At 48.4% G+C, this 25583-nt stretch overlaps 1 protein-coding gene across 21 annotated transcripts in view; it reads right to left on the minus strand.

Annotated features, from left to right (window-relative positions):
• LOC105473211 (forkhead associated phosphopeptide binding domain 1) overlaps window positions 1-25583 on the minus strand; it is a 156228-nt gene that overhangs the window by 70301 nt on the left and 60344 nt on the right. For 17 of the 21 annotated variants that reach the window (XR_011625956.1, XR_011625942.1, XR_011625933.1 and 14 more), the window contains 7 exons: window positions 25285-25521; window positions 19257-19380; window positions 14874-15004; window positions 10491-10580; window positions 9033-9137; window positions 2935-3042; window positions 357-440 (listed from right to left, as the gene is read on the minus strand). Coding sequence is in view for 10 of the 21 variants with exons in the window: in XM_071100339.1 (XP_070956440.1) it covers window positions 357-440; window positions 2935-3042; window positions 9033-9137; window positions 10491-10580; window positions 14874-15004; window positions 19257-19380; window positions 25285-25521 (879 nt within the window). In the remaining 11 variants the exon portion in view is untranslated. The remainder of the gene's footprint in view (window positions 1-356; window positions 441-2934; window positions 3043-9032; window positions 9138-10490; window positions 10581-14873; window positions 15005-19256; window positions 19381-25284; window positions 25522-25583) is intronic. The other 4 variants (XR_011625958.1, XR_011625948.1, XR_011625955.1 and 1 more) reach the window with 4 other exon arrangements.

Genomic DNA, 25583 nt, shown 5'->3' on the forward strand with positions numbered 1-25583 from the left:
CCACTGTCAACTTTTCTCCTCTGAAGGAAGGCGCCAGAACGCACTGGCTGTGGGGAGGCGGCTCCCTTTCTCCCAGTGCTAATGGAGGCTAAACATGCATGTCTGGAGACCAGAAGTAAGCCCGAATGGTTTAATTTGATTTTCACAGACACATTGCAAGGGAGTTTTAACTGGCTTTTACTTTAAAAGCCAGGAAATCCCATAAAATCAAAACAAATCTTTATGGTGTAGCAACAGTGTGAAAAATATGCCACCAACAAAAACAGAAACATATGCTCCCAGGGTCTGGAATCCAGATCCCCGAAGAAGAAGAAGAGGAAAGTGAAGGAGCCACGTGGCGGGGACAGCAGACTAACCTGTTGGTCGGTGACGGGCTTGTCTGGGAATGGCTTTGCCCGTCCATAGGTGGCCTTGATGACTTGACTTCTGAAGTGCTCCAGCTGCAACAGAAAGGGGGCAACAGTGTCAGGGGGGCAGTGGGGGCCGGCAAGCGGGGGCAGCGTTGCCATGGCAGGGTGCGGAAACACCACTTAGCAGGGTTTGCACGCCTGAATGACCATTCCGCGTTATCAGAGTCTTCACTGCTCACGGGGAGCGGCGGTACCCACAGAAGAAAGGAGAACAGCAGGCTTTAATTACTTTTTAGGCACGCCTGCCTAACCCGAACGATGCCTGTGGTCAGTGCACACACATGTCTCAAGCCCTCAGAAGAGCCTCTTGCTGCCAATTATCCAATGGGAAGTCTGGGGCCGGGAGCGCTGTTCCATAATTGCTAAGTTGGCACCAGACTGTGAAATAAATATTGAGGCTGTCAGTCCAAGTACATTGTGTAGTCAGCAAGGAAGCTCGGCGAGAGGAGAATGTTCTCCCTTTCTCCATTTTGTGCCTGAGCCCATAAGCGTCCTGAAGACTGTCCCCACCGTGTTCATCTCGGTATCCCTGGAGCCCACTACAGTGCCTGGTGTGGAGGAGACACTCAAACACCCAGCTCACCTTTGTTGGATGCCTGTACACAGAAACATCAGCTAAAGCCAAGGGCCTCTATTTCTAGCGGCTTTCACTGAGCCCCTCCTGGGTGCTAGTGTTTTCGGGTTAAGGCTGATGAAATAGCAGTTACATTAAGTCCGGGCTTACAGAATCACAAGTCCAAGGTGTCCCGATTCCATCAGATGTTAGAGGTAAAAAGGAGCCCGACTTTCTCTGGAAATTTACCAACATGGCAGCCCCTGACGTGAGTCTCCAGTTCCCTGGCAAAATGTGGTTATTAAAGGCTCCAAAGCAGAGCCTTGAAGGGACCAAAAGGGCTACTGCGTCAACCAAAAAGTCAAGGGGGCCCAAGACACAGGTATTTACTGAACAGGGGAAGTTCTAATGGGAAATGTCTTACGGACATCTCTGCAATGACCCTGCCAGGAGAAGACCAGGTGACATGAGGTTCTCAAAGCCATCCTCTGGTTTCATGGCCAAGGGGAGGGTCCCAGCTCACCCAAAGAATTGATTGTGTAGAGGAAGCCCTGTGAATGATGGTCCCCCCCCATTGCCATTAGGGGCTCCCCATAGGAATGGCTGTCCAGGGCCATTGGGAGGGAGAGGTCATCTTAGACATGGCCTTGGGCCTGGGGTCACTTGGCTGGGGAAGGGCAGACTGTTGGACAGGAGCAGGGCCTTGGAGATACAGGAGCGGGAAGATGCTGGGAGACAGAGACAGGGCTTGTGCTTTCTCTGGAGTCTAGATCTGGAACAGTCTCAGGACCTCCAGGGCTCCTCCCAGATGACCTCTGCCCAGAGCTGGAACAAGAATCTTGGCCCTTGGGCAAAGAGCACAGGTCAGGCCCTCAAATCAGGTTTGTGTTGCGGGGAAGGTTGAGGGTAGCCAATGTGCACAGGGAGAGGCCCAGACGGGCAGGTTCTCTGCCCTTGATAAGGGGCTGGCACCCCCACAGGAGAAATGGTGCTGGGGGTGACAGTGGTGAAATTTGAATTTTAGGGTGCAGGGACAAAGGCCTGGTCACACTGCCTGGTAAGGCTTGGATAGTAGAAAATGGAAGGGCTTTGGGAACTGAGCTGGGTGGTTTGGAGGGATCCTGGCTTTTAACCTTTCTTGGTAGTTCACCGACCCTCCTGAGAACCCAGTGGGACACATGAGGAGCCCTCCTTACCAGTAATAAAAATACACACACACACACACACACGTGCGCACACAAACCATTCTGTGGATCCCCTGGAGCCGTGGTTTCCAGGAGAGGGACCCCTGTGGAGGAATCTAGGGTGGTCCTGAGGGTCACATGCCCTCCCATCTTGGTTTCCTGTTTGCCTTCCCTTAGCCCTCGGTAAACTCTTGTTTGCACATTCTGGCCCTCATGACTGTCACATGTGCCAGGAAGGGCCACTGGCAATTTCAGGCCATAGCATCAGAGATAACGTCACCTCCAGATCAGGTCAGAGTGGCTCACCCGCAGCCGGGAGTTTCTCCATCCAGCATGCACTTTGGACACTCTGGGGTTTTACCTTATTAAGAAAAGTGGCATTTCCTTATAGACACTGACTGCAATGTCTGCTGGGGCCCGAGGGGAAGAAAGATTGTGGTAAATGTCAGGACTAAAAACATTAGGGAGAAAATGCTAGAGACACCACTGGGGGCAAGGGGCTCGGTTAACTGGGGGCAGGCATGGAGCTGGGATTGGCTGCCTGGTCCGAGTCTCAGGTCATTGTAAACTATTCCAGTGGGAGGCCTCCCAGTAGCAGAAACCTGTTTAGCGATGTCCACGGGGGTGGGGAGCTGCAGACAGCCTCTGCTCATGAGATAAATGGGAGAATTAATAATGCACGTCTGTCTTTCTACCTTGGGCGTCCTCCTCTCTCACCCCCACTGGCTGCTTGGGTGCAATCATTGGGGAGCGTGGGCCAATGAGGGGGGCTCTGGAACACGCCTACCTGACCTACTGCCCTCTCCAAATTGATTTTAATGAGGCTCTCTCTGTTCCCCATTTCTTGCAGCTGAAGCAATTTCCTTCTGGAATCCTCCTGAAGCTTCTCTTCAACCTGAAATGACGATGAAAGCGAGTGCTTGCTGCTAATGTGATCATAATGCACTCTGGGGAAATTCCTCTAGGACATCTAATGGCCGTGGGGGGTCCCAGAGGGGTCGGCACAGCTGCAGCCCACATGGCAGGGGTCACAGGCGTGCATGGGGTGGAGGCAGGCTCGGGGGCACTGTCTGTTGGGGGAAAGGGCCGGGCTCTGCACCCTGGGCTCAATGTTTGTCCTACCCCAGGCTCTAATCTAGTCCCTAACAAGCTGTATAATCTCAGCAAAGTCATTTCACTGCTCCGTGATTCAGCGTCCTTATTTGTCAAACGGGGTGATACTAGTTCCCTCTTCGCAGTTATTGTGGGGATTTTAAAAAGCTTGGAATAGTGACAGCACCTCGTAAGGGCTCTATAAGGGTGTTAGATGTTGTAACCTAGAACAGGTGGATGACAGTAGCCACCATTCAGCGTCATCCTAACACCATAAGGAACCACCGCCCATCGTGGGTACTTGGTAAATGTTACTGCTGGGTTTATTATCGTAACTGTTCATTGTTACCACTTCTAGCACACTTACCAAGGGAAACTGCTCTGGAAGACTCGCTAAGCAATGGCTAGTTAAGAATTGTAGCCGGCAAAAGAAGGCCCATTTCCCCCCCTCTTGCTTGGGTAATGGGTAACTCGAGGTGAGCTCGGGTGTGTTCGGTGCTGCCCTCTGCTGGCCATTACGGACCCTGCAGCTGCTCAGTTCATATCTAAACCATGAACCTTTTGGGCATCTGCTGAGCCAGGGCTCAGGCACCCCTAGGAAATGAGACAAACTCTCCTCGATGAGAGGATTTTGTTCTGAAACAACCTCACAAGTGGCTTATTAGGGGGCTAGAGAAGGGTCACATACATTTCATGTAAAACACCCAGAGCAACCTGTAAAGCTTTCTTCTGAGTGGCAAGGGGCAGCCAGTCCCCAGTGAGCTGTTTCCCGGGAAGGCCGGCTAAGCTCTCTGGGCCTCAGTTTCCTCACTTACATCCTTTCAGGTGTAAACATACCCCGACTTCTGTTTCAGAGGACGTTTTTCAAATGCTGCAAAAGCAGAGGCTGTCCTGGGCTCTGTTCTGGCTCCTCCTCTCAATGTATGGCCTCCCCGCCCCCATCCCCAGCTCTGGCAGTCCTGTTCCTCATATCACTGCCACAGCAGACCCTTGGCATCGGCTGTCAGAGGTTTATTTATTGAGCCTCTCCCCTGTGCATGGTGATATGGTTTGATGGTGTCTCAACCCAAATCTCAACTTCAATTGTATCTCCCAGAATTCCCAAGTGTTGTGGGAGGGACCCAGGGGGAGGTAACTGAATCATGGGGGCCGGACTTTGCCGTGCTATTCTCGTGATGGTGAATACGTCTCACGAAACTGATGGGTTTATCAGGGGTTTCCACTTTTGTTTCTTCCTCATTTTTCCCTTGCCACTGCCATGTAAGAAGGGCCTTTCTGCCATGATTCGGAGGCCTCCCCAGCCATGTGGAACTGTAAATCCAATTAAACCTCTTTTTCTTCCCAGTTTCGGGTGTGTCTTTATCAGCAGTGTGAAAATGGACTAATACACATGGTCTCAGGCTAGGCCCTGAGCACCTTTGGCCGTGATACCTGGCCCCCTTGCCTCTAATTTATTTCCTTCTAGAACATCCTTCATGGTCCTGTGAGAAGGTTGCCAAGCGGTGGGGCAGCACCGTCTGGCAGAACTTCCTGCAATGATGAAACGTTCTAACTCTGTGCTGTCAAATAGGGTGGCCACTGGCCACATCTGGCTACTGAGCACTTGAAGTGGGGCTCCTGTGACTGAGGAACTAAATTTTACGTTATATTTAATTTCACCTAAATGGCCACACGTGGCTAGTGGCTGTGCCACAGTAACTGGAGTCAGACAGGCCTGGCTTCCCGCAATCTTGGCTTTGCCACTTACTGACTGTGTGCCTTTGGGTAGTGACTTGACTCTGTGCTTTGACTTCCTCATCTGTAAAACAGGAATCTTGAAAAGCTCCAATATATTTTTAAAAATAAAATAAATTGGGCATAATAATTTCTAGGTCAGAGTTGTTGTGAGGATGAAAAGAGATGAGATGTTCGGCATAATGCCAAGTCCATGTGGCTATCATTTTCACCATTATTATTAATCACAAATTTAATCATATTAGTTCCCTGTTCAAGAGCCTCAGTAGCTCCTCACTGCCTAGGTAGTCTACAGCCCAAGCTCCAAAACTAATGAAAAACAGCAAGCCGAAGATTCAAGCCCACATGCACCCCAATAAGATAAATAAAAACGAATTCACACCTAGATACATCCTAATAAAACTGCTGTAAGTCAAAGGAAAATAAACATTTAAAACATTCAGAATATAAAAAGACTATATAATGATGCAATAGTTAGGTTATAGCTTGCTTCTCTCTTTTTTTTTTTTTCTGTCGTTTTTTTGAGACGGAGTCTCACTCTATTGCCCAGGCTGGAGTGCAGTGGCACGATCTCGGCTCACTACAACCTCTGCCTCCCAGGTTCAAGTGATTCTCCTGCCTCAGACTCCCGAGTAGCTGGGATTACATGCATGCACCACCACACCTGGCTAATTTTTGTATTTTTAGTAGAGATGGGTTTCACCATGTTGGCCAGGATGGTCTTGAACTCCTGACCTCATGGTCTGCCCGCCTCGGCTTCCCAAAGTGCTGGGATTACAAGAATGAGCCACCACGCCTAGCTAGGTTATAACTTACTTCTAAATAGAAATAATTGGCGCCAAAAGACAATGGAATGATAGACTTACTGTCATCTATAACGTGCTCAAAGAAAACAATTGCCAGTGTAGAATATCTAGTCAAAATATGTTTCATGAATGAAGGATAAACATAGAAATTTTCAGACACATGCACATGCATACACACACATGCATGCATACACACACATGCGTGCACACACACACATGCACACACACACTCCTGAGAGAATATGACACCAGCAGAGCCCATGCTGAAGGAAAACACTAAAGGATGTTCTTCAGGCTGGAGAAAAATGATCTAGATGAATGATCAGAAATGTAGAAAACACATAATAGTAATGTGTAGATATGGATGTTGACTATAGAAAAATACTAATAATGTCTTTTGGAGCTTCAAATATAGAGAGAAGTTTAGAAAATGAAAACAATGGCATATAAGTCTGGATGGGGTAAGTGAAGTTAAAGTGTCAATGTCTAAGTCATTGTGTTAACAAGAAGAAGGATATAATTATTGATGAATATTGAATTTTGGTAAGTTGAAAATGCATATTGTAAAATTTAGAATAATCACTAAGACAGTAAAAGAGTTAAAAACTCACTAAATATTAGATTTTGGTAAGTCATGAATGCATGCGATTGTCTTATGATTACTAAAAGACGAGTAAAAGAGAGAAAATTTCCAAGCTAATACAGGGAAAAAGGGAATGATAAAAAACTGTCAACTCAAAAGAAGGGAAGAATGGGGGGAAAAAAGGAACATACCATAGGTAGTACACCTGGCCCTGAGCAAGAAGATAAATTTAAATCCCCATATACCAGCAATTACACTAAATATATTTGGACTGAAAGACAAAGATGGCGGAACTGTATAAAACTTATGTGCTGTTCACATGAGATACACATTGTAAAATAAAGATTGACATAAAAAGTGTGAAAAAGATAGTCTGTGAAAACTCGAATCAAAAGAAAGCTAGGTTAGCCAATGGAATTACCTTAATGACAAAGACTTTAAGGGAAAAACATCTCTAGCAATGAAGAGGAGCACCTTGTGATGGCCAAAGATTTGATTCGATAGGAAGTAATGAAATGGTAAATATATATGCATCTACTAACACAGCCTCAAAATATATAAAGCAAAGATTGACAATATTAAAAAAAGAAAGACAAATCCATGATCATGATAGGATCTTTAAACAACGTGCCTCTCTCAGTGGCTGACAAAACACACAGACAAAAAAAAATCAACAGGAACATTTAAGTTTTGAGCATTATTGGTAAGCTTCATTTAATGTCCATATATAGAATACTAAACCCAATGACTGCAGGATGCATATTCTTTTCAAGTGTACATGTGGAACTGCAGTCGGCCACATGCAGGTCATAAAACAAGTCTCAATTAATATCAGAAGATTGAAGTTACACAGAAGATGTTCTCCGACCACAGTGGAATTAAGCTAAAAATCAGTAACAAAAAAAGGTAAGCAGAAAACCCTCATATATTTAGAAATTAGGAAATAAGCTTCATAGTAACCAGTGGGTGAAAGAAGAAATCACAATGGGGATTTGAAAAATATTTTGATCTGAATAATAATGAAAATACTATATACTAAGACTTGTGGAATGCAGCCAAAGCCTTGCTTAGAGAAAAACTGATAGCCCAGAGAGCATTTTGACTCCATGTTCATGACTACAACTATTTAAAAGAAAAATAAACCATAGCAAATTCATTTTCATTTCATTTTCATTATTTTCTAGAGCAAAGTTCATTAAACCAATTGTTTAACAGATTCCTAAATGTTTCCATTTTCACTTTAGTCTCCTGAAATTATTTTTATCTGGATCAGTTCTTTTGTAGGTAAATTATACAATTATGATTTGATTCATCTATAAGTTTTCTGGACCCTATCAAATATTTACCAATCACAGGTCTGTTATTGTGGGTTTTATTTTGTAGTTCTCATTTCTACCATGTCCATTTTCCCCAGATTATATTTTGCAAATCTAACTTTTTCAAGAATATTTGATTTTTTTTAAGTGATTATTTTAATTTTTTGTAGAGACAAGGTCTCACTATGTTGGCCAGGCTGGTCCTGAACTCCTGGCCTGAAGCAACCCTCCTGCCTCGGCCTCCAAAGTGCTGGGATTACAGGCGTGAGCTACCGCACCTGGACAAGAATATTTGATTTTTCTCTTAAGTTTTAATTGATAAATAAATTTTACTCTGTGTAGTTTTACCTGTTGATTTTAATTTTGTGTTAATTATTTCTGCCAATTCTAGTTATGTCTGACCAACTTTTGCAGGCTTCAACACTATCCATAAGATGTGATTCTAGTGTAGTATACATTTCAGTTTGTGAGGTTTTAATGATTTGACCTCTGGTGACTATACTCACATTCATATTAAATAAAACTGGAGAAAAACTAGATTATTTGCTTTTATTTCTCAGATCATCCCTGTGAACCTCCCTTCACATAGAATTCCTCTGCCTTTTAGATTTGTTCTTAAAATATTCTCAGTTGTGGCTGGGCATGGTGTCTCAGGCCTGTAATCTCAGCACTTTTGGAGGCTGAGGCAGGAGGACTGCTTGAGGCCCGGAGGACCAGCCTGGGCAACATAGTGAATCTCTGTCTTTATTTATTTAAAACAAATTCTCAATGACAACCATCTTCTAATCAAATAAAGATGATGATTCAAATGGAAAGAAATATATTCTGTCCACACTGCTCAGGACTCTTAAGGATATTTTCAGGTGATCCATCTGCCTTGGTCTCCCAAAGTACTGGGATTACAGGTGTAAGCTACCTTGCCGGCTTTAATTTAAATTTAAATAGCCATGCACAGTTAGTGGCTACTGTGATGGATAGCACACGTAGGGAGTATGCAATACAATTTTTTCCCCAGGATGGGAAGGGACATTAAAATAATTAAGCACCACCAAACTCTAAACTGGGATTGGGAGGCTGGAGGTGGGTCTCATTACCAAAAAGCAAGAAACAGTTTTAGAAGGCAGTGAGGAGTAGCTGGGTTACGCATAGGGGCCTTGGAGTCAGACCAACTTGGGTTCAAGTCCTGCCACAACTGCATTATGGAGTGAACGTGGTCCCTTTCCCTGTGTGAGCCTCAGTTTTCTCAGCTGTAAGAAGGGTTAATACCAGCATAGGCCACTTAGAGGACTAACAGGGATGATGAGTGGGGAGCTATTGCCCACACCGCTCTCTGGGCCTGTCGCCCACTACGTACCTTGCTCTTTTCTCTCAGAGTCCTAGAGATCATGCTTTGTTCAGTACAACTCTTCCTCAGCTCCGCCCTGAGCTTCTTCATTTCTTTCTCCATGTCTTGGATTTGCTGAAAAAGTTTCAACAACAGAGGAGTGAACCTCCCTGATGGGGGCAGGAGCTGCCTTCTCGGCCGAGAGGTCTGAGCCCTCATCACCCCTGGCACCCCATCCATTAAGGTGGAAACCTTGTCTGGTATCAGCTTGTTTAATTCCTTCTCCCGGAGGAAGGTTTTACATCTCTCAGCAAAATAGACTTTATTTTTCAACGGATACATTAAAAGTTCTGGATAAAGGAAATTAGTTTCTTTTGGAAATCAGTACAGCTCCTGGATTAAGGACTACAGGACATCCATCAACTCACTAGAAACCCTGCTCTTGGGGTATATTTTTGAGTTCAACCTAAAGGACCAGCTGTTTGGAAGACTCAACAGGCAAGGTCTAGAGGAATGGAACAATGAAATGTTTCTTTTTTGTTTGAGGCAGAGGGTAAAATGTTCCTGGCCTGGAGGAATGGCGCCAGCGTGGGGAAGAGCCAGTTGGGAGAAGCTGAGCTCCCCAACGAGTGGAAAACGCACACCTGGTGATGTGCGGGGTGGATTTGGAGGGTGTGAGGAATATATCTCCTTTGACTTTTAATGGTCCTATTTTCATTGTATTTACTTTTATGGTGTTACCTTCTATATGAGGCAAATAGTGTGTGTGTGTGTGTGTGTGTGTGTGTGTGACAGTCTCGCTCTGTCGCCCAGGCTGGAGTGCAGTGGTGCGATCTTGGCTCACTGCAATCTCTGCCTCCCGGGTTCCAGCAATTCTCCTGTCTCAGCCTCCCAAGCAAGCAACTGGGATTACAGGCGCACGCCGTCATGCCCAGCTAATTTTTTTTTTTTGTATTTTAGTAGAGATGGGGTTTCACCGTGTTCCCCAGGCTGTCTAGAACCTCTGAGCTCAGGCAATCCACCCACCTTGGCCTCCCAAAGTGCTAGGATTACAGGTGTGAACCTCCACTCTTGGCCTTGTTTTGTTTTTACAAGTGGGTGTTAAATGGTGGTGTTTAAATAAAAATACTTCAGCAAGTGTCAACAATGGTGCCTGTGGCTAGGGTTTGGGAGTCACAGGTCAGGGGTGGGGCAGGGGACCATGTGGTGGCCAGCTGGCCAGCCTCCTGTCCCTGTCCCGGGTCTCAACCCCAACCTGACCCCAGGGGAAACCCTTGAGGGAGGTAGAGCCAACTGCCCAGGGAATCCTGGGGCCCCTTCACCCATCTCTTTCTTGCAGAAGCAGCAGATCAAAGAGCGATGAGACTGTTAAGCAAGCACAGGGCCCCAGAGCTTCGTGCTTAGTGATGGCCCAGGATCCCACCAAGAACCTGAAGGTCAAACTCTGGTTTTTCCGGTGGTAGCTACGAAGGAGGAAGCTCAACTCACAGTTTTGCAGAGTTTTAACTCTTTCTCCTGGGCTTCCCTGAGCTCCCTGTGAGCGTCTTCCTGTTTTAACTCTTCCTTTAGTACGGAGCACTATGGAGAAAAGGGCGACAGAGAAAGAGACGGAGGTTGGCCAGGTAGGGTTGTAGGGGTAAGGCGGGGCTCCAAGGCCCTGTGTGAGCCCCTGAGAGCATTTCCTGCTGTTTCCATCCAGTCACCCACTGAGATCCCAAAGGCATCCCATGGTGTCTGACAGGCACACAGGATCCCGCAGCGGTTCCTGGTTCTCCACTCAGGAAATCAGAGGAATAAAGCCACTACTCTCATCTTCAAAAGCCAGCAATCTAAACCATAAGGAAAATCCAGCTTTGGAGAGTCTGTGCTGAGGAATAAACGCTGATGTCCTCGGAGGGCCACTAGCGAGCTTGGACGGCGCTTAGTGCCCTATGCAATTTACGCCTCCAAGACACCACTGCGCTGGGAGTGGCGGTGGAAATGGAGCAGCCGTTCCGGAGGGCAATTTGGCAACAGGCATTAAGAACATAAATAACGGGCCTCCTTTTTGACCCAGAAATTCTGCTTTAGGAATGTATAAGGACAATGGTCGGGCACATCAGCAAGTCTGTGGGTTCAGGGATGTTTTTGAGAGTATTGTTAGCTATAGTGAACTAAAAGGAAATACCCGACCGGGCGCGGTGGCTCACACCTGTCATCCCAGCACTTTGGGAGGCTGAGGTGGGTGGATCATGAGGTCAGGAGATCGAGACCATCCTGGCTAACACGGTGAAACCCTGTCTCTACTAAAAATACAAAAAATTAGCCGGGCGTGGTGGCGGGCACCTGTAGTCCCAGCTACTCCGGAGGCTGAGGCAGGAGAATGGCGTGAACCCGGGAGGCGGAGCTTGCAGTGAGCCACTGCACTCCAGCCACTGCACTCCAGCCTGGCAGAGTGAGACAGAGCAAGACTCCGTCTCAAAAACAAAAACAAAAACAAACAAACAAAAAAAGGAAACACCCATGTCTGATAACCCAGGGGCTGTTTGATTCCACTGTGCGCAGACAAGAGAATTATGATGGAGCTTTAGAGACCCATGAGAAAAGCTCTTATCCATGTGGGGAAACAGTGGTTGTTTAAAGTTTAAAAAATGTGTATAGTGTAAATTTGTTGTTATATATCTGTTACAGAGGTATTTTCTTCCAGGTAATTTTAGAAACAAAACAGGAGGAATATGCACTCAAGTACTGACAGATTTCTTGGGGTGGCATTTCTCTTCTCTCTTTAATTTTGCTTTCCAGTTTTATCTACATTTTATTCTAAAATTAACATAGCACATGTAATTTGAAAAATAAAGACAGTCATTTCGGATGTTCACATGAGCAATACCCTTGGTCACAAGGAGCCGACGTGCTGATAAGTGCCAGGTGCGGCCTGGAGAAGAAGGCAGACCTGTTCCAAGGTCCACGAGGAAGGGAAATGGGGACACAAGTAACCCAAATGCACTTTGTGGGTAGAGAGCCCTGGAGGTGCTGTTTCTCCATATTCTTCCTACCTAACATCACCTCTACATCCCCGACACACATCCACACACCCCACGCACCCCACACACACCCACACATCCACACACCCCATGCACCCCACACACCCCACACACACCCCACGCCACACTGACACACCCACACACCCCACGCACCCCCCACACACCCCACACCACATCCACACCACACCCACACATCCACACACCCCACGCACCCCACACACACCACACACACCACACACCACACCCAAACCCCACACATCCACACACCTGATGCACCCCATACACACCCCACACCACACCCACACCACATCACACATCCACACACCCCACAACCCACACACACCCCCACACCCCACACATCCACACACCCCACACGCACCCCACACACACCCACGCCACACTCACACATCCACACACCCCATGCACCCCCACACCACCCCCACACCACCCCCACACCCACACACCCCACGCACCCCACACTCCCACACCACTCCCACACCACACCCACACCACACCCACACATCCACACACCCCACGCATCCACACGCACCCACGACACCCACACACCCCACGCACCTCCCACCACACCCACACCCCACACATCCACACACCCCATGCACCCCCACACCACACCCACACATCCACACACCCCATGTACTCCACACGCACCCCCACACCCACACCCCCCCACACCACACCCACACATCCACATACCCCATACGCACCCCCACACCCACACACCCCCCCACACCACACCCACACATCCACACATCCACACACCCCACACGCACCCCCACACCCACACACACCCCCACACCACACCTACACACCCCACACCCCCACACACCCCACGCACCCACACATCCACACACCCACACATCTACACACCATGCACCCACACACCCACACCTCACGCACCCACACACCCACACATCCACACACCCCACACACCCCACACACACCCCACACCACACCCACACACCCACAGCCACACATACACATACCCACACACCCACACATCTACATACCCCACGCACCCCATACATACCCCCACATCACACCCACACATCCACACACCCACACCATACCCACACATCCACACCCCCATGCACCCCATACGCACCCTCACCCACTCACCTACACACATCCACACCCCCACACCCATACACCCGCACACACCTACACACACACCCATACACACCTACACACACCCACACCCACACACACCCATACACCCCCACACACCACACCCCCCCACACTCATCCACTCACCCACACACTCACACACATCCACACTCCCACACACCCATACACCTGCACACCACACCCACACACATCTACACACTCAACTACACACATCCACACCCCCACAGGCCCATACACACCCCCCACACCACACCTCCACACCCACATACACCCACACACACACCCACACCCCCCCACACACACACACTCCACACCTGAAACAGCGACAACACATGTAATCCAGGCGGTGACCCTGCTCGGGAGACGGATGCAGAGGGCTTGTCGAGGCGGGCTAACCAGGCGCAGAGGCAGAAGCGCACAATGAAAACCGGCCTCTCACTTCTCAAAACTGATTTTGTTATTTCCATTTCGCTGATGACAAAGGGGAGGCCACATCAGTTACAACAAAAGCCCACTCTGGGCTCAGACCCTGTCTGTGTGCCCCCGGGGCTCCTGTCCTGCCTTTCCCCAGCTCCAGTTGAGGCACTGCAGTCGGCGCCAGAGGTCACCTCTGCTGCTTTGTCCTTGGACCCCCAGATCCACCCCATGCATCCACCCCCAGATGCACCCCACCAGGGTACCTGTGCAGACTTGGCGAACTCATCAGGCACACCTGAGATGAAAGCTGTTAGGTTTTACCTTGACTCACCGAAACAGACACATCTCACAAATACTGAGAAATCCTATAGGTTCAGGATTCTAAAGTCAGAGCATTGAGGTAAATTTTGAAAATAGTCAATATTATTATTATTAGTATTAGAGACGGAGTTTCATTCTTGTTGCCCAGGCTGGAATGCAATGGCGCGATCTCAGCTCACTGCAACTTCTGCCTCCTGGGTTCAAGTGATTCTCCTGCCTCAGCCTCCCAAGTGGGTGGGATTATAGGCACCCAGCTAATTTTTGTTATTTTTAGCAGAGACGGATTTTCACCATGTTGGTCAGGCTGGCCTCAAACTCCTGATCTCGTGTGATCCAACCACCTCGGCCTCCCAAAAGTGCTGGAATTACAGGCATGAGCCACTGTGCCTGGCCTCAACATTACTTTTAAACAGCCCTTGACTTGCCTACCAGGTTCACTACACAGAATATTCTTATGCACACTATAAAGTCTAACGGAAGAAATGAAAGTCTGTCTAACTGCACTTGGATCTGCAAACATTCTGCTTCGAAGGTGCCTGTGCAAACCAGTGGTGCGGGATGAGGTGAAGCCCACCGTGTCCTCTTTTGCATGCAGTGATTCTATTCTTAATATTAAGCCTTGCCACGGAAATATCCATGCTGAGAGGTCATTTACTGCTGGAATTAACCAAACTCATTTATAACGGGCATTAGAAAATGTTTCCTGGAGTTGAAGCTACATCTCGCTTATTCTAGGGCACATGCATGCTGCTCCTTGAAAAGCTGCAAAGAATTGGCTAGCTGTTCTAGTTTTTCTAGGTGGACATTGTCCCCCACCCCCCGCCCCCAGCACAATGGTGTGAGAGGAAGGAATTAAATTTAAAACAAGAGCCCAGGGGGAATGAAACGAGCAAATCATGTGACTTCACTTTAGTTGCTTTTCACCCGATGGCTACAAGAAGGTGATACAGTCATCCTTACTCACTCTAGAACCAAGGGCTTCCAGCTGGTGGTCCTTGTCTTTGTTCTGACTTTTTAGTTGATTGACTTTTTCCTTTAGTTCTTGAACTTGCTCATCCTTTGCTAACATGTCTTTTTGCAAAGATGACACCATCCCTGTAAAAAAGAAGACTCACAGAGGTCAAAGAGGCAGTGAGGATGACTGTCATCGCTGCCGCTGTCAACCAGTTTGTGACGAGCCTGGCACCGAGAAAGGAGGTGTCTCCAAGGATCCCAGGAGCTTGAATGGGGTTGAGACCAATACCCACTGCACATCATTTGTTCAAGGTCTCTGTGAGAAGGAGAGGAAACATCTGTCGGGGTGCTGTGGGCATCGGCCCTGCGTGGGAACAAAGGCTCAGCAGAGAGAGGGACCAGGAGGGGCCATGAGATGGCCTGTGGCAGCAAGGGACGTGTTGATCCACACTCACACACTCATCTGAGTTTGGAAACCGTCTCTGGCACTTACTAGCTCAGTTGTCTTTTTTCTTGAGACAGGGTCTCACTCTGTCACCTAGGCTGGAGCGCAGTGGCACGATCATGGTTCACTGCAGCCTCCACCTCCTGGACTCAGGTGATCCTCCTGCCTTGGCCTCCCAAGTAGCTGGGACTACAGGTACGTGCCACTTTGCCTGGCTAATTTTTGTATTTTTTGTAAACATGGAGTTTGGCCCACGTTCCCCAGGCTGTTCTCAAACTCCCAGGCTGAAGCAATCTGCCAGCCTTAGTCTCCCAAAGTGCTAGGATCACAGATGTGAGCCACAATGCCCAGCCTAGCTTAGTGGTCTGAACAAGTTATTTAACCTTTCATTGTATCTACAGAGTTGTTGTATAAAGAACACAGAAGAGTGGCTAACACATAGTGTTTATTCCCTGCCACCCATGACTCTATGTGGTAGCCAGCTTGCAAAAGGGCCCCTGTGATTCCTGCCTGTTAGAATACCTGGCCTAATGTGGCCCCCTCCCACCTGAACAGGGCTGACGTGTGTAACTCATATGGCCCTGTGGAAGTGGTAAATGTGACTTCCCAGGGCGAATCATCAAAGATGTTGTGGTTTCTTCTTTGCTCTCCTTTGGGTTACTCAGTCTGGGGAAAGCCAACCGCCATGTTGGGAGGACACTCAAGCAGCCCAAGGGAAGGGCACACATGGTGAGGAACTGAGGCCTCCAGCCAACAGCCTCAGTTGAGTCATTCCAGAAGGGGATCCTTAAGCCCTAGTCAGGCTTTCCATGACATGGCAGCAGTCGCTCCTACAACCTCGTGAGAGACCCTGAGCCAGCCTAAGTCACTCCCAAGTTCCTGAACCACAGAAACTGGGTAAGATAAACATATCTGTTGCTTTTTATGGGATAACTTGTTATGTGTCAGCAGAGAGCCAATATATTGTTGTATTATCACATGGAGAAAAAGTGAGAAGGGTGCATAATGCAGTGGTATTGGATTATCTCATATGGTCCTTTTCTTAGAAAAACATTCATCCTAGTTTTGTTGGGGTTATCAATCAAGAATCAATCTTTCTTGCACAATCAAGGATGTGTAATAAAGAACAACATGACTGAGAATTACATTGTAAAAATGAGCTTTGTCCAGGGACACAGTTAAGTTCCTTGGAAACAGACTGTTCTCTCTGGGGCTTGCCTGCATGCTTTGTGAGGCGGGACCAGAGTGACCTTTTCTCTAGAGTGAATTTGGCTCATTCTCCACCAGATGCCCTCTGCAGTGCAAGGTTGCCCCATTCTGGATGGTGGGAAAGTGAGCTACGCTCAGGCCTGCGTGTGCTTTGAGGTGGTTCCCTCTGCTCCTCCCGGGTGGTTCCTTCCCTGCCCGCATGCACGTGCTGATCACGCCTGACTCTGCTGAAGACTTGAGGGGGACCCTCTGAGATCTCCGGGGTGCTCTCCGTGCAGCCCCCGCCCGCCTGGCACGCCGCCCAGCAAACTCAAGCTATGCTGGCTTCTCCACCTCCATCTACTCAAGTTGGGCTGACCGCTGGGCTCTGTCTGGCTTCCCCTCCTGCTGGAAGGGGTCTGGAAACTCTCTCAAGTGCAAGCCAGCCGGGGGCAATCGTAGGTTTCATCTTGTTTGTTTCCACTCCCTCCCAGATCACTGTCATGGGCTTCTTGGGGCCAATATATGGAAACCATTATTTCAGACATTTTTTCTGTTTGTTTGTTTTTCATTTGTTTGTTTGAGTTGTTTCAGGCAGGTGAGGAAATCCGGACCTTGTTCCTCCATCTGCCTCTCTTGCCATGGAAGATGGGGTTTGTGATGTGTTGTCATGGTTTCTGTGAGCCTGGGTCACTGAGTGGCCACAATGACCAAAGCCCCTACTGACCCATGATGGGCCCAGGGAGGAAGCAGGATATGAACCTGTCTATTGTGAGCACTGAGACTTGGGGGACTGTTTGTCACTGCAGCGTAACTCAGCCCAGTGCTTCTCGAGCTTGAGTGTGCACACGCAGCAGCCAGGGGGCTTGTGAAAGTGAAGACTCTGATCGGAAGGTCAGGAGCGGGGCCTGAAATTCCCAGTTTCTCACAAGGATCCAGGTGATGCTGATGCTGCTGGTCCAGGGACCACACTTAAGAGTTGTGAGAGTGTAGCCCATCCCAGGTCACACCTGAGCCCAGGTCTATCTGACTCCTTGATTAGAGAAGTGGTGTCTGAGACAAGCTTGCAGCGTGGATGGGGTGTGATGGGCAGACCCCGGGGAGGAGGGCAGGGCCCAGCGAGATCCCCCTTGTATGCCTGGTACCCAGAGCGGCCCTGCCCATAGCGCTCACAAGTATCCAAGAACATTCCAAGTTAGGGAAGAGCAGAGGTAGAAGCTGGAGTGGGGAGGGGGACTGCAGAATGAGGCAGAGGGAAAGGCACGGCCAGGCGGCCTGGGTCGTGCAGAGACAGTGATGGTGCTGGCTCAATGCCAGGCTCAGCTTTCACAGCCACGGGCATGTTTCCTGCTGTGCAGGGGGCACTTTAGGAGCAATATCCCCAACCCGGACTCATTCTCTCCCCACCACCTGCTTTTCTCTCTTCCCCCTTTCTCTGTCCAAGGCCCTATCATCTGCAGGTCTCTAGACATGTCATTCTCTGCCTTAAAAACCCTAATGTGTCCCATCACACTTAGAAGAAAAGCTGAACCCCTCCCCTGTAATGTGGCCCTGCCTCCCCCGACCCCAGCGGGTCCCACAGCCCCTTGTTCCCTGACCCCAGCCACACTCGCTGGCCACTGCTCCCACACTGCGGCTTGGTCCTGCCCCAGGGCCTTTACACCCACGATCTCTGTCCGGCATACGGTTCCCAGGGGCCTCCCGACAGCCCCTCCCACCTCCTCAGAGATATCCCTGCCCAGGCACTAAGCCAGGGGTGTCCAATCTTTTGGCTTCCCTGAGCCACACTGGAAGAAGAAGAATGGTCTTGGGCCATGCACAAAATACACTCACGCTAACCATAGCTGATGAGCTAAAAAAAAAAAAAAAAAAAATCGCCAAAAAATAAAATCTCATAATGTTTTAGGAAAGTTGATGAATTTGTGTCGGGCCTCATTCAAAGCTGTCCTGGGCCATATGTGGCCCGCAGGCCGTGGGCTGGACAAGCTTGCACTAAGCTATTCTCTTTCACTTCACCCCATGAAGCGCTTCCCCACCACGGTGTCCAGCTTTATTTCCTCTGGAGGACGGATCTCTCTCTGGCATGGGCTTGTTCATTTATCTGTTTACTTCTTACTGTCTGTCATCCTCTCCCACGTGTGAGCCCCGTGAGCAGAGGGATCTTGACCGTTTGCTCAGGGCTCTCTCTCCCCAATGCCTAGAGCAGTGCCTGGCATCTAGCAGGCGCTTCATAAATGTGTTGAATGAATATGAATGAATGAATGAATGAATGAATCCAGGCTAAGAAACAACTGTGCCTGGCAAGGGTGGGCCATGAGTTGGCTGCCCCATTCCCACCCAAGTTCTGGAGTATCAGCTACCTCTCAATTAGCAAAATGCTTTCGCTCTGGCCCAAGAGCACCAGTGTGAGATTGGGTAAGAGGCTGGGTGCCTTAAACAGGCAACCCCATTCTAGCCACATTCTAGTTCGCATTCACAGCAAACTGGCTCATGGGACTGCCTGAGCCACAGCTTGTCCTGTGTGCTCCCTGGTGAGGTCCATGTTCAGCAGGCCCTTTAGCTAAGAGATGGCACATAAACCTCTGAGGACGAACTCAGATTCATGGACAGGAGCTGCCTGAAGGGATGCTGGGAAGAACTTTGAGATTGCAGCCAAGTTCAGTAACAAAAAGTATATGGTTGGTTGGTGATGTCTGCTGTGGCCAAGAACATAGGGTGAGGGAGTGGCAGCTCCCAGGCCCAACTCCAAAAATGGCTCACCTGATGCGATAGCGTTGTCCCTCTTTAAGTTCTCGCCCTCGTTCTTCAGGGATGTGATTTCTGAGTTCCGCTCCGACAGGGTCTGGCACAGCAACTGGCTGTACCCTTTCTGCAGGGCACTGATCTGTGGGAGGAGGCGGCACAGTCAGAGCGGGGCTGGCCCACGCCTGGCAGACACACAGGTACTTCTTACAAGCTTGACAGAAAGATTCAGATTGACTTTTGGCTGGGGTGTTGGGGAAACTAAGCTTTTTAGTTTTAACTAGTGGGAGGGACAGGGGAGGGCCTGTTCCTTCAAGGACCACCACTTCCTATGTCATCAAAATATGAACCTTATCTTTGTGCCCATAAAGGGGCCCAGGCCCGGCTGCCACTGGGGGTACCTGGTTCCTTAATGTGCCTTCCAATGACCTTCGGACTCTCAGCCACAAACAGACCACCTGTTAGTTCCAGGTCACCCAGTACTGACTGGATACAGAGCAAAGTTCAAGAGAGGGAAGCAGGTTATAAAATTAATTCCCTCAAATGATAACAATAGGTTATATCTCATAGAACACTCTAGAGCTTACAAAGCCCGCTCACAGACACTACTCCTTCAACAGAGCCTCATATGAGGTCTCTCTGCAGGAGGCTCCAGGGAATGCTCCTGTATTAGTCTGTTTTCATGCTGTGATAAAGACATACCCGAGTCTGGGAAGAAAAAGAGGTTTAGGCCGGGCACAGTGGCTCATGCCTGTAATCCCAGCACTTTGGGAGGCCGAGGCAGGCAGATCACGAAGTCAGAAGATTGAGACCATTCTGGCTAACACGGTGAAACCCCCGTCTCTACTAAAAACACAAAAAATTAGCCAGGCATCTGTAGTCCCAGCTACTTGGGAGGCTGAGGCAGGAGAATGGTATGAACCCGGGAGACAGAGCTTGCAGTGAGCCGAGATCACACCACTGGACTCCAGCCTTGTGACAGAGCGAGACTCCGTCTAAAAAAAAAGAAAAAGAAAAAGAAAAAGAGGTTTAATTGGAATTACAGTTCCACTGGCTGGGGAGGCCTCAGAATCATGGCGGCGGCAAGGGAAAATGAGGAAAAAGCAAAAGTGGAAACCCCTGATAAACCCATCAGAGCTTATGAGACTTATTCACTATAACAAGAATAGCATGGGAAAGACCAGCCCCCATGATTCAGTTACCTCCCCCTGTGTCCCTCCCACAATACGTGAGAACTCTGGGAGATACAATTCAAGTTGAGATTTGGTGGGGACACAGTCAAACCATATCATTCTGCCCCTGGCCCCTCCAAATCTCATGTCCTCACATTTCAAAACCAACCGTGCCTTCCCAATAGTCCCCCAAAGTCTTAATTCATTTCAGCATTAACTCAAAAGTCCACAGTCCAAAGTCTCATCTGAGACAAGGCAAGTCCTTCCTGCCTATAAGCCTGTAAAATCAAAAGCAAGCTAGTTACTTCCTAGGTACAATGGGGGTACACGTATTGGGTAAATACAGCCATTCCAAATAGGAGAAATTGGCCAAAACAAAGGGGTTACAGGGCCCATGCAAGTCTGAAGTCCAGCAGCGCAGTCACACTTTAAAGCTCCAAAATGATCTTTTGACTCCAGGTCTCACATCCAGATTACGCTGATGCAAGAGATAGGTTTCCATGGTCTTGGGCAGCTCTGCCCCTGTTGCTTTGCAGGGTATGGCCTCTCTCCCAGATGCTTTCACGGGCTGGCATTGAGTGTCTGCGGCTTTTCCAGGAGCACGATTCAAGCCATTGGTGGATCTACCATTCTGGGGTCTGGAGGATGGGGGCCCTCTTCTCACAGCTCCACTAGGCCATGCCCCAGTAGGGACTCTGTGTAGGGGCTCTGACTCCACATTTCCCTTCTGCACCGCTCTAGCAAAGGTTCTCCATGAGGGCCCCGACCCCGCAGCAAACTTCTGCATGGGCATCCAGGCGTTTCCATACATCTTCTGAAATTCAGGTGGAGGTTCCCAAACTTCAATTCCTGACTTCTGTGCACCTGCAGGCTCAACACTATGTGGAAGCTGCCAAGGCTTGGGGCTTCCACCCTCTGAAGCCCCAGCCTGAGCTCTATGTTGGCCCCTTTTAGCCATGGCTGGAGGGTGTGGGATACAGGGCACCAAGTCCCTAGGCTGCACACAGCATGGGGACCCTGGGCCTGGCCCACAAAACCACTTTTTCCTCCTGGGCCTCCGGGCCTGTGATGGGAGGGGCTGCTGTGAAGGTCTCTGACATGCCCTGGAGATATTTTCCCCATGGCCTTGGGGATTAACATTAGTCTCCTTGGTACTTAAGCAAATTTCTGCAGCTGGCTTGAATTTCTCCCCAGAAAATGGGTTTTTCTTTTCTACTCCATCATCAGGCTGCAAATTTTCTGAACTTTTATGCTGTGTCCCTTTTAAAATGGAATGCTTTTAACAGCACCCAAGTCACCTTTTGAATGCTTTGCTGCTTAGAAATTTCTTCTGCCAGTACACTAAATTATCTCTCTCAAGTTTAAAGTTCCACAAATCTTTAGGGCAGGGGCAAAATGCCACCAGCCTCTTTGCTAAAACATAACAAGAGTCACCTTTGCTCCAGTTCCCAACAAGTTCCTCATCTCCATCTGAGACTACCTCAGCCTGGGCCTGATTGTCCATATTGCTATCAGGCTTTTTGTCAAAGCCATTCAGCAAGTCTTTAGAAAGTTCCAAACTTTCCCACATTTTCCTGTTTTCTTCTGAGCCCTCCAAACTGTTCCAACCTCTGTTAGTTCCAAAGTTGCTTCCACATTTTCAGGTATCTTTTCAGCAATGCCCCACTGTATTGGTACCAATTTAGTGTATTAGTTTGTTTTCACACTGCTGATAAAGTCATACCTGATACTGGGAAGAAAAAGAGGTTTATTTGGACTTACAGTTCCACATGGTCGGGGAGGCCTCAGAATCATGGTGGGAAGTGAAAGGCACTTCTTACATGGTGGCAGCAAGAGAATATGAGGAAGAAGCAAAAGTGGAAACCCCCGATAAACCCATCAGATCTCCTGAGACTTATTCACTATAATGAGAACAGCACAGGAAATACTGGCCCCCACGATTCAATTACCTCCCCCTGGGTCCTTCCCACAACACATGGGATTTCTGGGATACAATTCAAGTTGAGATTTGGTGGGGATGCAGCCAAGCCGTATCAGCTCCCATTTTGCAAGTGAGGAAATCAAGACTCAGGGGGTGAGGTTGCTTGCTTGGGATTGCACAGATCAGTCAGTGGTAGAGTTATGATCCAAATCCAGGCTTTAGTTGCCTGCTTCTAGTTCTTCCCACTTATCACGTGGCTCTAGGAACCAGCATTAAGAGCCTGAGGCCGTGAAGCATGGTAGGGACACAGGAGCCAGACTGCCGTCTGCAAAATTGGTCTCTGCGTAAAGGTAGGGAGGACACCAATTCTGTCCCACTTTTTAATTCTGTAAGTGCGGTGACGGTCGTAATTTCACGGTTGTGGAAAGTATTTTAATAAGTTAGTACATGTAAGAGTACTCAGACCATGCCTGGCGCACACATAGATACTAGCTCTGATTATTCTACGATGTGTTTTAGCTTCTGCTTCTCTTGCCTGTCTCCAGGAAGTTAGATTGATAATATTTCTGTGTGCATTTGTAAGCCTTGCCTAGGCTCACTTAAACACCAGTGTGACTGTTATTAGGAGGAGTGCAAGAATTCCTGTTAATCATCACATCGTGTTTCAGGCATATCATAACATATGACAGGGTGGGAGTTGGGGGACACCAACAATGCAGGTACGGTATGCCCTGCACCTGGCCACCAGGTGGCGCTCATAGTCTGTTTTAGTGTCTGTCCCTGAAAACCCTGTGGCTATGACTCGGTGGTAGAATTAACAGAAGGATCAAGGTTTCACAATTTATACGGCCCATTTCGTGCATCACTCACATTTTCCCTGGGGCATCTGAGACACTGGAGAAGGGGTGCTCACTAGAAGATGGAGGGACATGGGCTGCAAAGCCCCAACCCTCTCCAAGGCCATACATGTGCAGGTCTGCACTTTGGAGACTTGGAGTGAAAAAAATTATTTCACTTCTTCCTGTTTTCTGTGGGGCCATGCAATGCTCCCATAAAAAGGCACTTGGATTTTTTGTTTTAAAAGTTACAGCTCTTCTCAGCTTAATGCTTTTGTTTGCATACCAGAGGCACAACACAGAGAGAAACTTCCAGAAGGGATGGGAAAACACATCCCCAGACTCCAGTGCTGTCTGACAGACAGGAAATGTTTCAATCTAAGTATCAGAGCTTTAGGATATCAGACTGTGGGAAAACTCCAAGTGGTCTTCAAACATCTTCATCAATTTCATGACCAAAATAAATATCCATATTGTCCATAATTGGTATAAATCCCCAGGTGTTTAGTGCCTGTTATACTGTGTAATAAAATGGGCCCTGGGTCATAAGAAAGTTAATAGTGCTAGGAAGACTGATTGCTTCAAGATACTAATTCAGCTTCTAATTAGCACAGGCAGCGCAGACTGCATGGCGGTACGCGTTGTCTTGGGGTATCGTATCGGATCGAAGGGCTTTGAGAGCAAATCGTTATGCACACACTTTCAGGAGACCCGGGAGAATAAAGTAATCAGAACAATAAATCAACCTGCCATGTGGCTTATACGTCTGCTTGAATGTTCTGTTGGCAGTAGAATATTTAAGAGACTAAAATGTGAGCAGATGAAACTTGATTTGGATTCAGACCAACTGCACCCTTTAGCTTAGAAATGCTTTGTTATAAAATTATCATCTTTCAATTATGAGCCAAGATCAAAGTGGGGGGAGGAGTATTAATTAGTCAGAGTAATTCTTTCTTTCTTTCTTTTTTTTTTTTGAGACAGAATCTTGCTCTGTTGCCCAGGCTAAAGTGCCGTGGCACAATCTCAGCTCACTACAACCTCCACCACCCAGGATCAAGTGATTCTCCTGCCTCAGCCTCCCGAGTGCTGGGATTACAGGCGTGAGCCACCGTGCCCGGCCATCACTGACCAATTTTAAAGTAAAAAAAAAGGAATTTGAATCAAGTTTCAAGAGAAACGTACATGACTGGTAAATTCAGAAATTCCAGGTGAAGAATTTTTGTTTGATGAAATTCCCTGTAAGGGAACCAGTAACTAACTGCCTTCAGGGTTTGGTAAAGGCCTCTGTGTTTGGAACACTGGGCGGTTCCTTTTCCCCACTTAGCTAACTGCCCATAGCGCTCTCTGGCTGGGGCTGGATTTGGGTAAGATGCAGTCACTGAAGTGACAGCATCGTGGGGAAATAGGAAATTGGGGTGAGAACATGGGGTCTGCGAGAAGGTGGACCTGAGTTCAAATTGCACCGCCACCTCTCACGTGCTGCGCAAGCTGTAAGCAGTTCCTGGGTGTCTCTGGGCCTGTCTTAGACTTTTTTCTTTCTTTCTTTTTGAGACAGGGTCTCACTCTGTCACCCAGGTTGGAGTGCAGTGGCGCAATCTCGGTTCACTAACCTCTGCTTCCCAGGTTCAGCCTCAGCCTCCCGAGTAGTTGGGATTACAGGCATGCACTACCATGCCTGGCAAATTTTTGTATTTTTAATAGAGACAGGGTTTCACCATATTGGCCAGGCTGGTCTCGAACTCCTGACCTCAAGTGATCCGCCTGCCTCGGCCTCCCAAAGTGCCAGATTACTGGTGTGAGCCACCGTGCCTGGCCTGGGCCTGCCTTAGACCCTTCATCTGTAGAATGGATGTGTCAGAGGACTGTGAGGTTTAAATAAGTTAATCCAAAGTGCTTTGTACTAGTTCTTGCTCGTGGCCAGTGCTGAACAAAGGCTGATCTTGTTCTTACCATGCTAGGAAACTGCCGAGTCTCTCAGCCTTGTGGATTTGTGTTCTTAACCACCATGCTCCACTGACCACCTGTTCCCTAACTCCGGGTGTCTCACCTTGGTTGGGGCTCTTGGAGCCTCCCAGGCCTTGGTCTGAGAGCTGTGCTGCCTCTCAGGCTCTGCCTACCTGGCTCTTCAAGCTCTGGATCTCTTTCTGTTTGGCATCGATGTCTTCATCCAGAACCTGACACTTCTGTGAGATCTCCCTCTCATTCTGCCTGGAGGTGGTGGTCTCCGACAGCTTCTGACTCAGCTCAGCCACTTCCTTCTGCAGGTTTGCTATTATGACGTCTTTGTATTTGGATTCAATTTCATAATCTGAGAGACGGCTGACCTCTTTTCCCAGCAGCAGAATTATTTCATCCTGGGTAGAGATCAGATGGCAAGCTTACTAGGTGTGGGCCTAGGTGTGAGGCTGAGCCCATT

This window comes from Macaca nemestrina, chromosome 1 (assembly GCF_043159975.1).
Source record: "Macaca nemestrina isolate mMacNem1 chromosome 1, mMacNem.hap1, whole genome shotgun sequence".
NCBI classification, from domain to species: domain Eukaryota; kingdom Metazoa; phylum Chordata; class Mammalia; order Primates; family Cercopithecidae; genus Macaca; species Macaca nemestrina.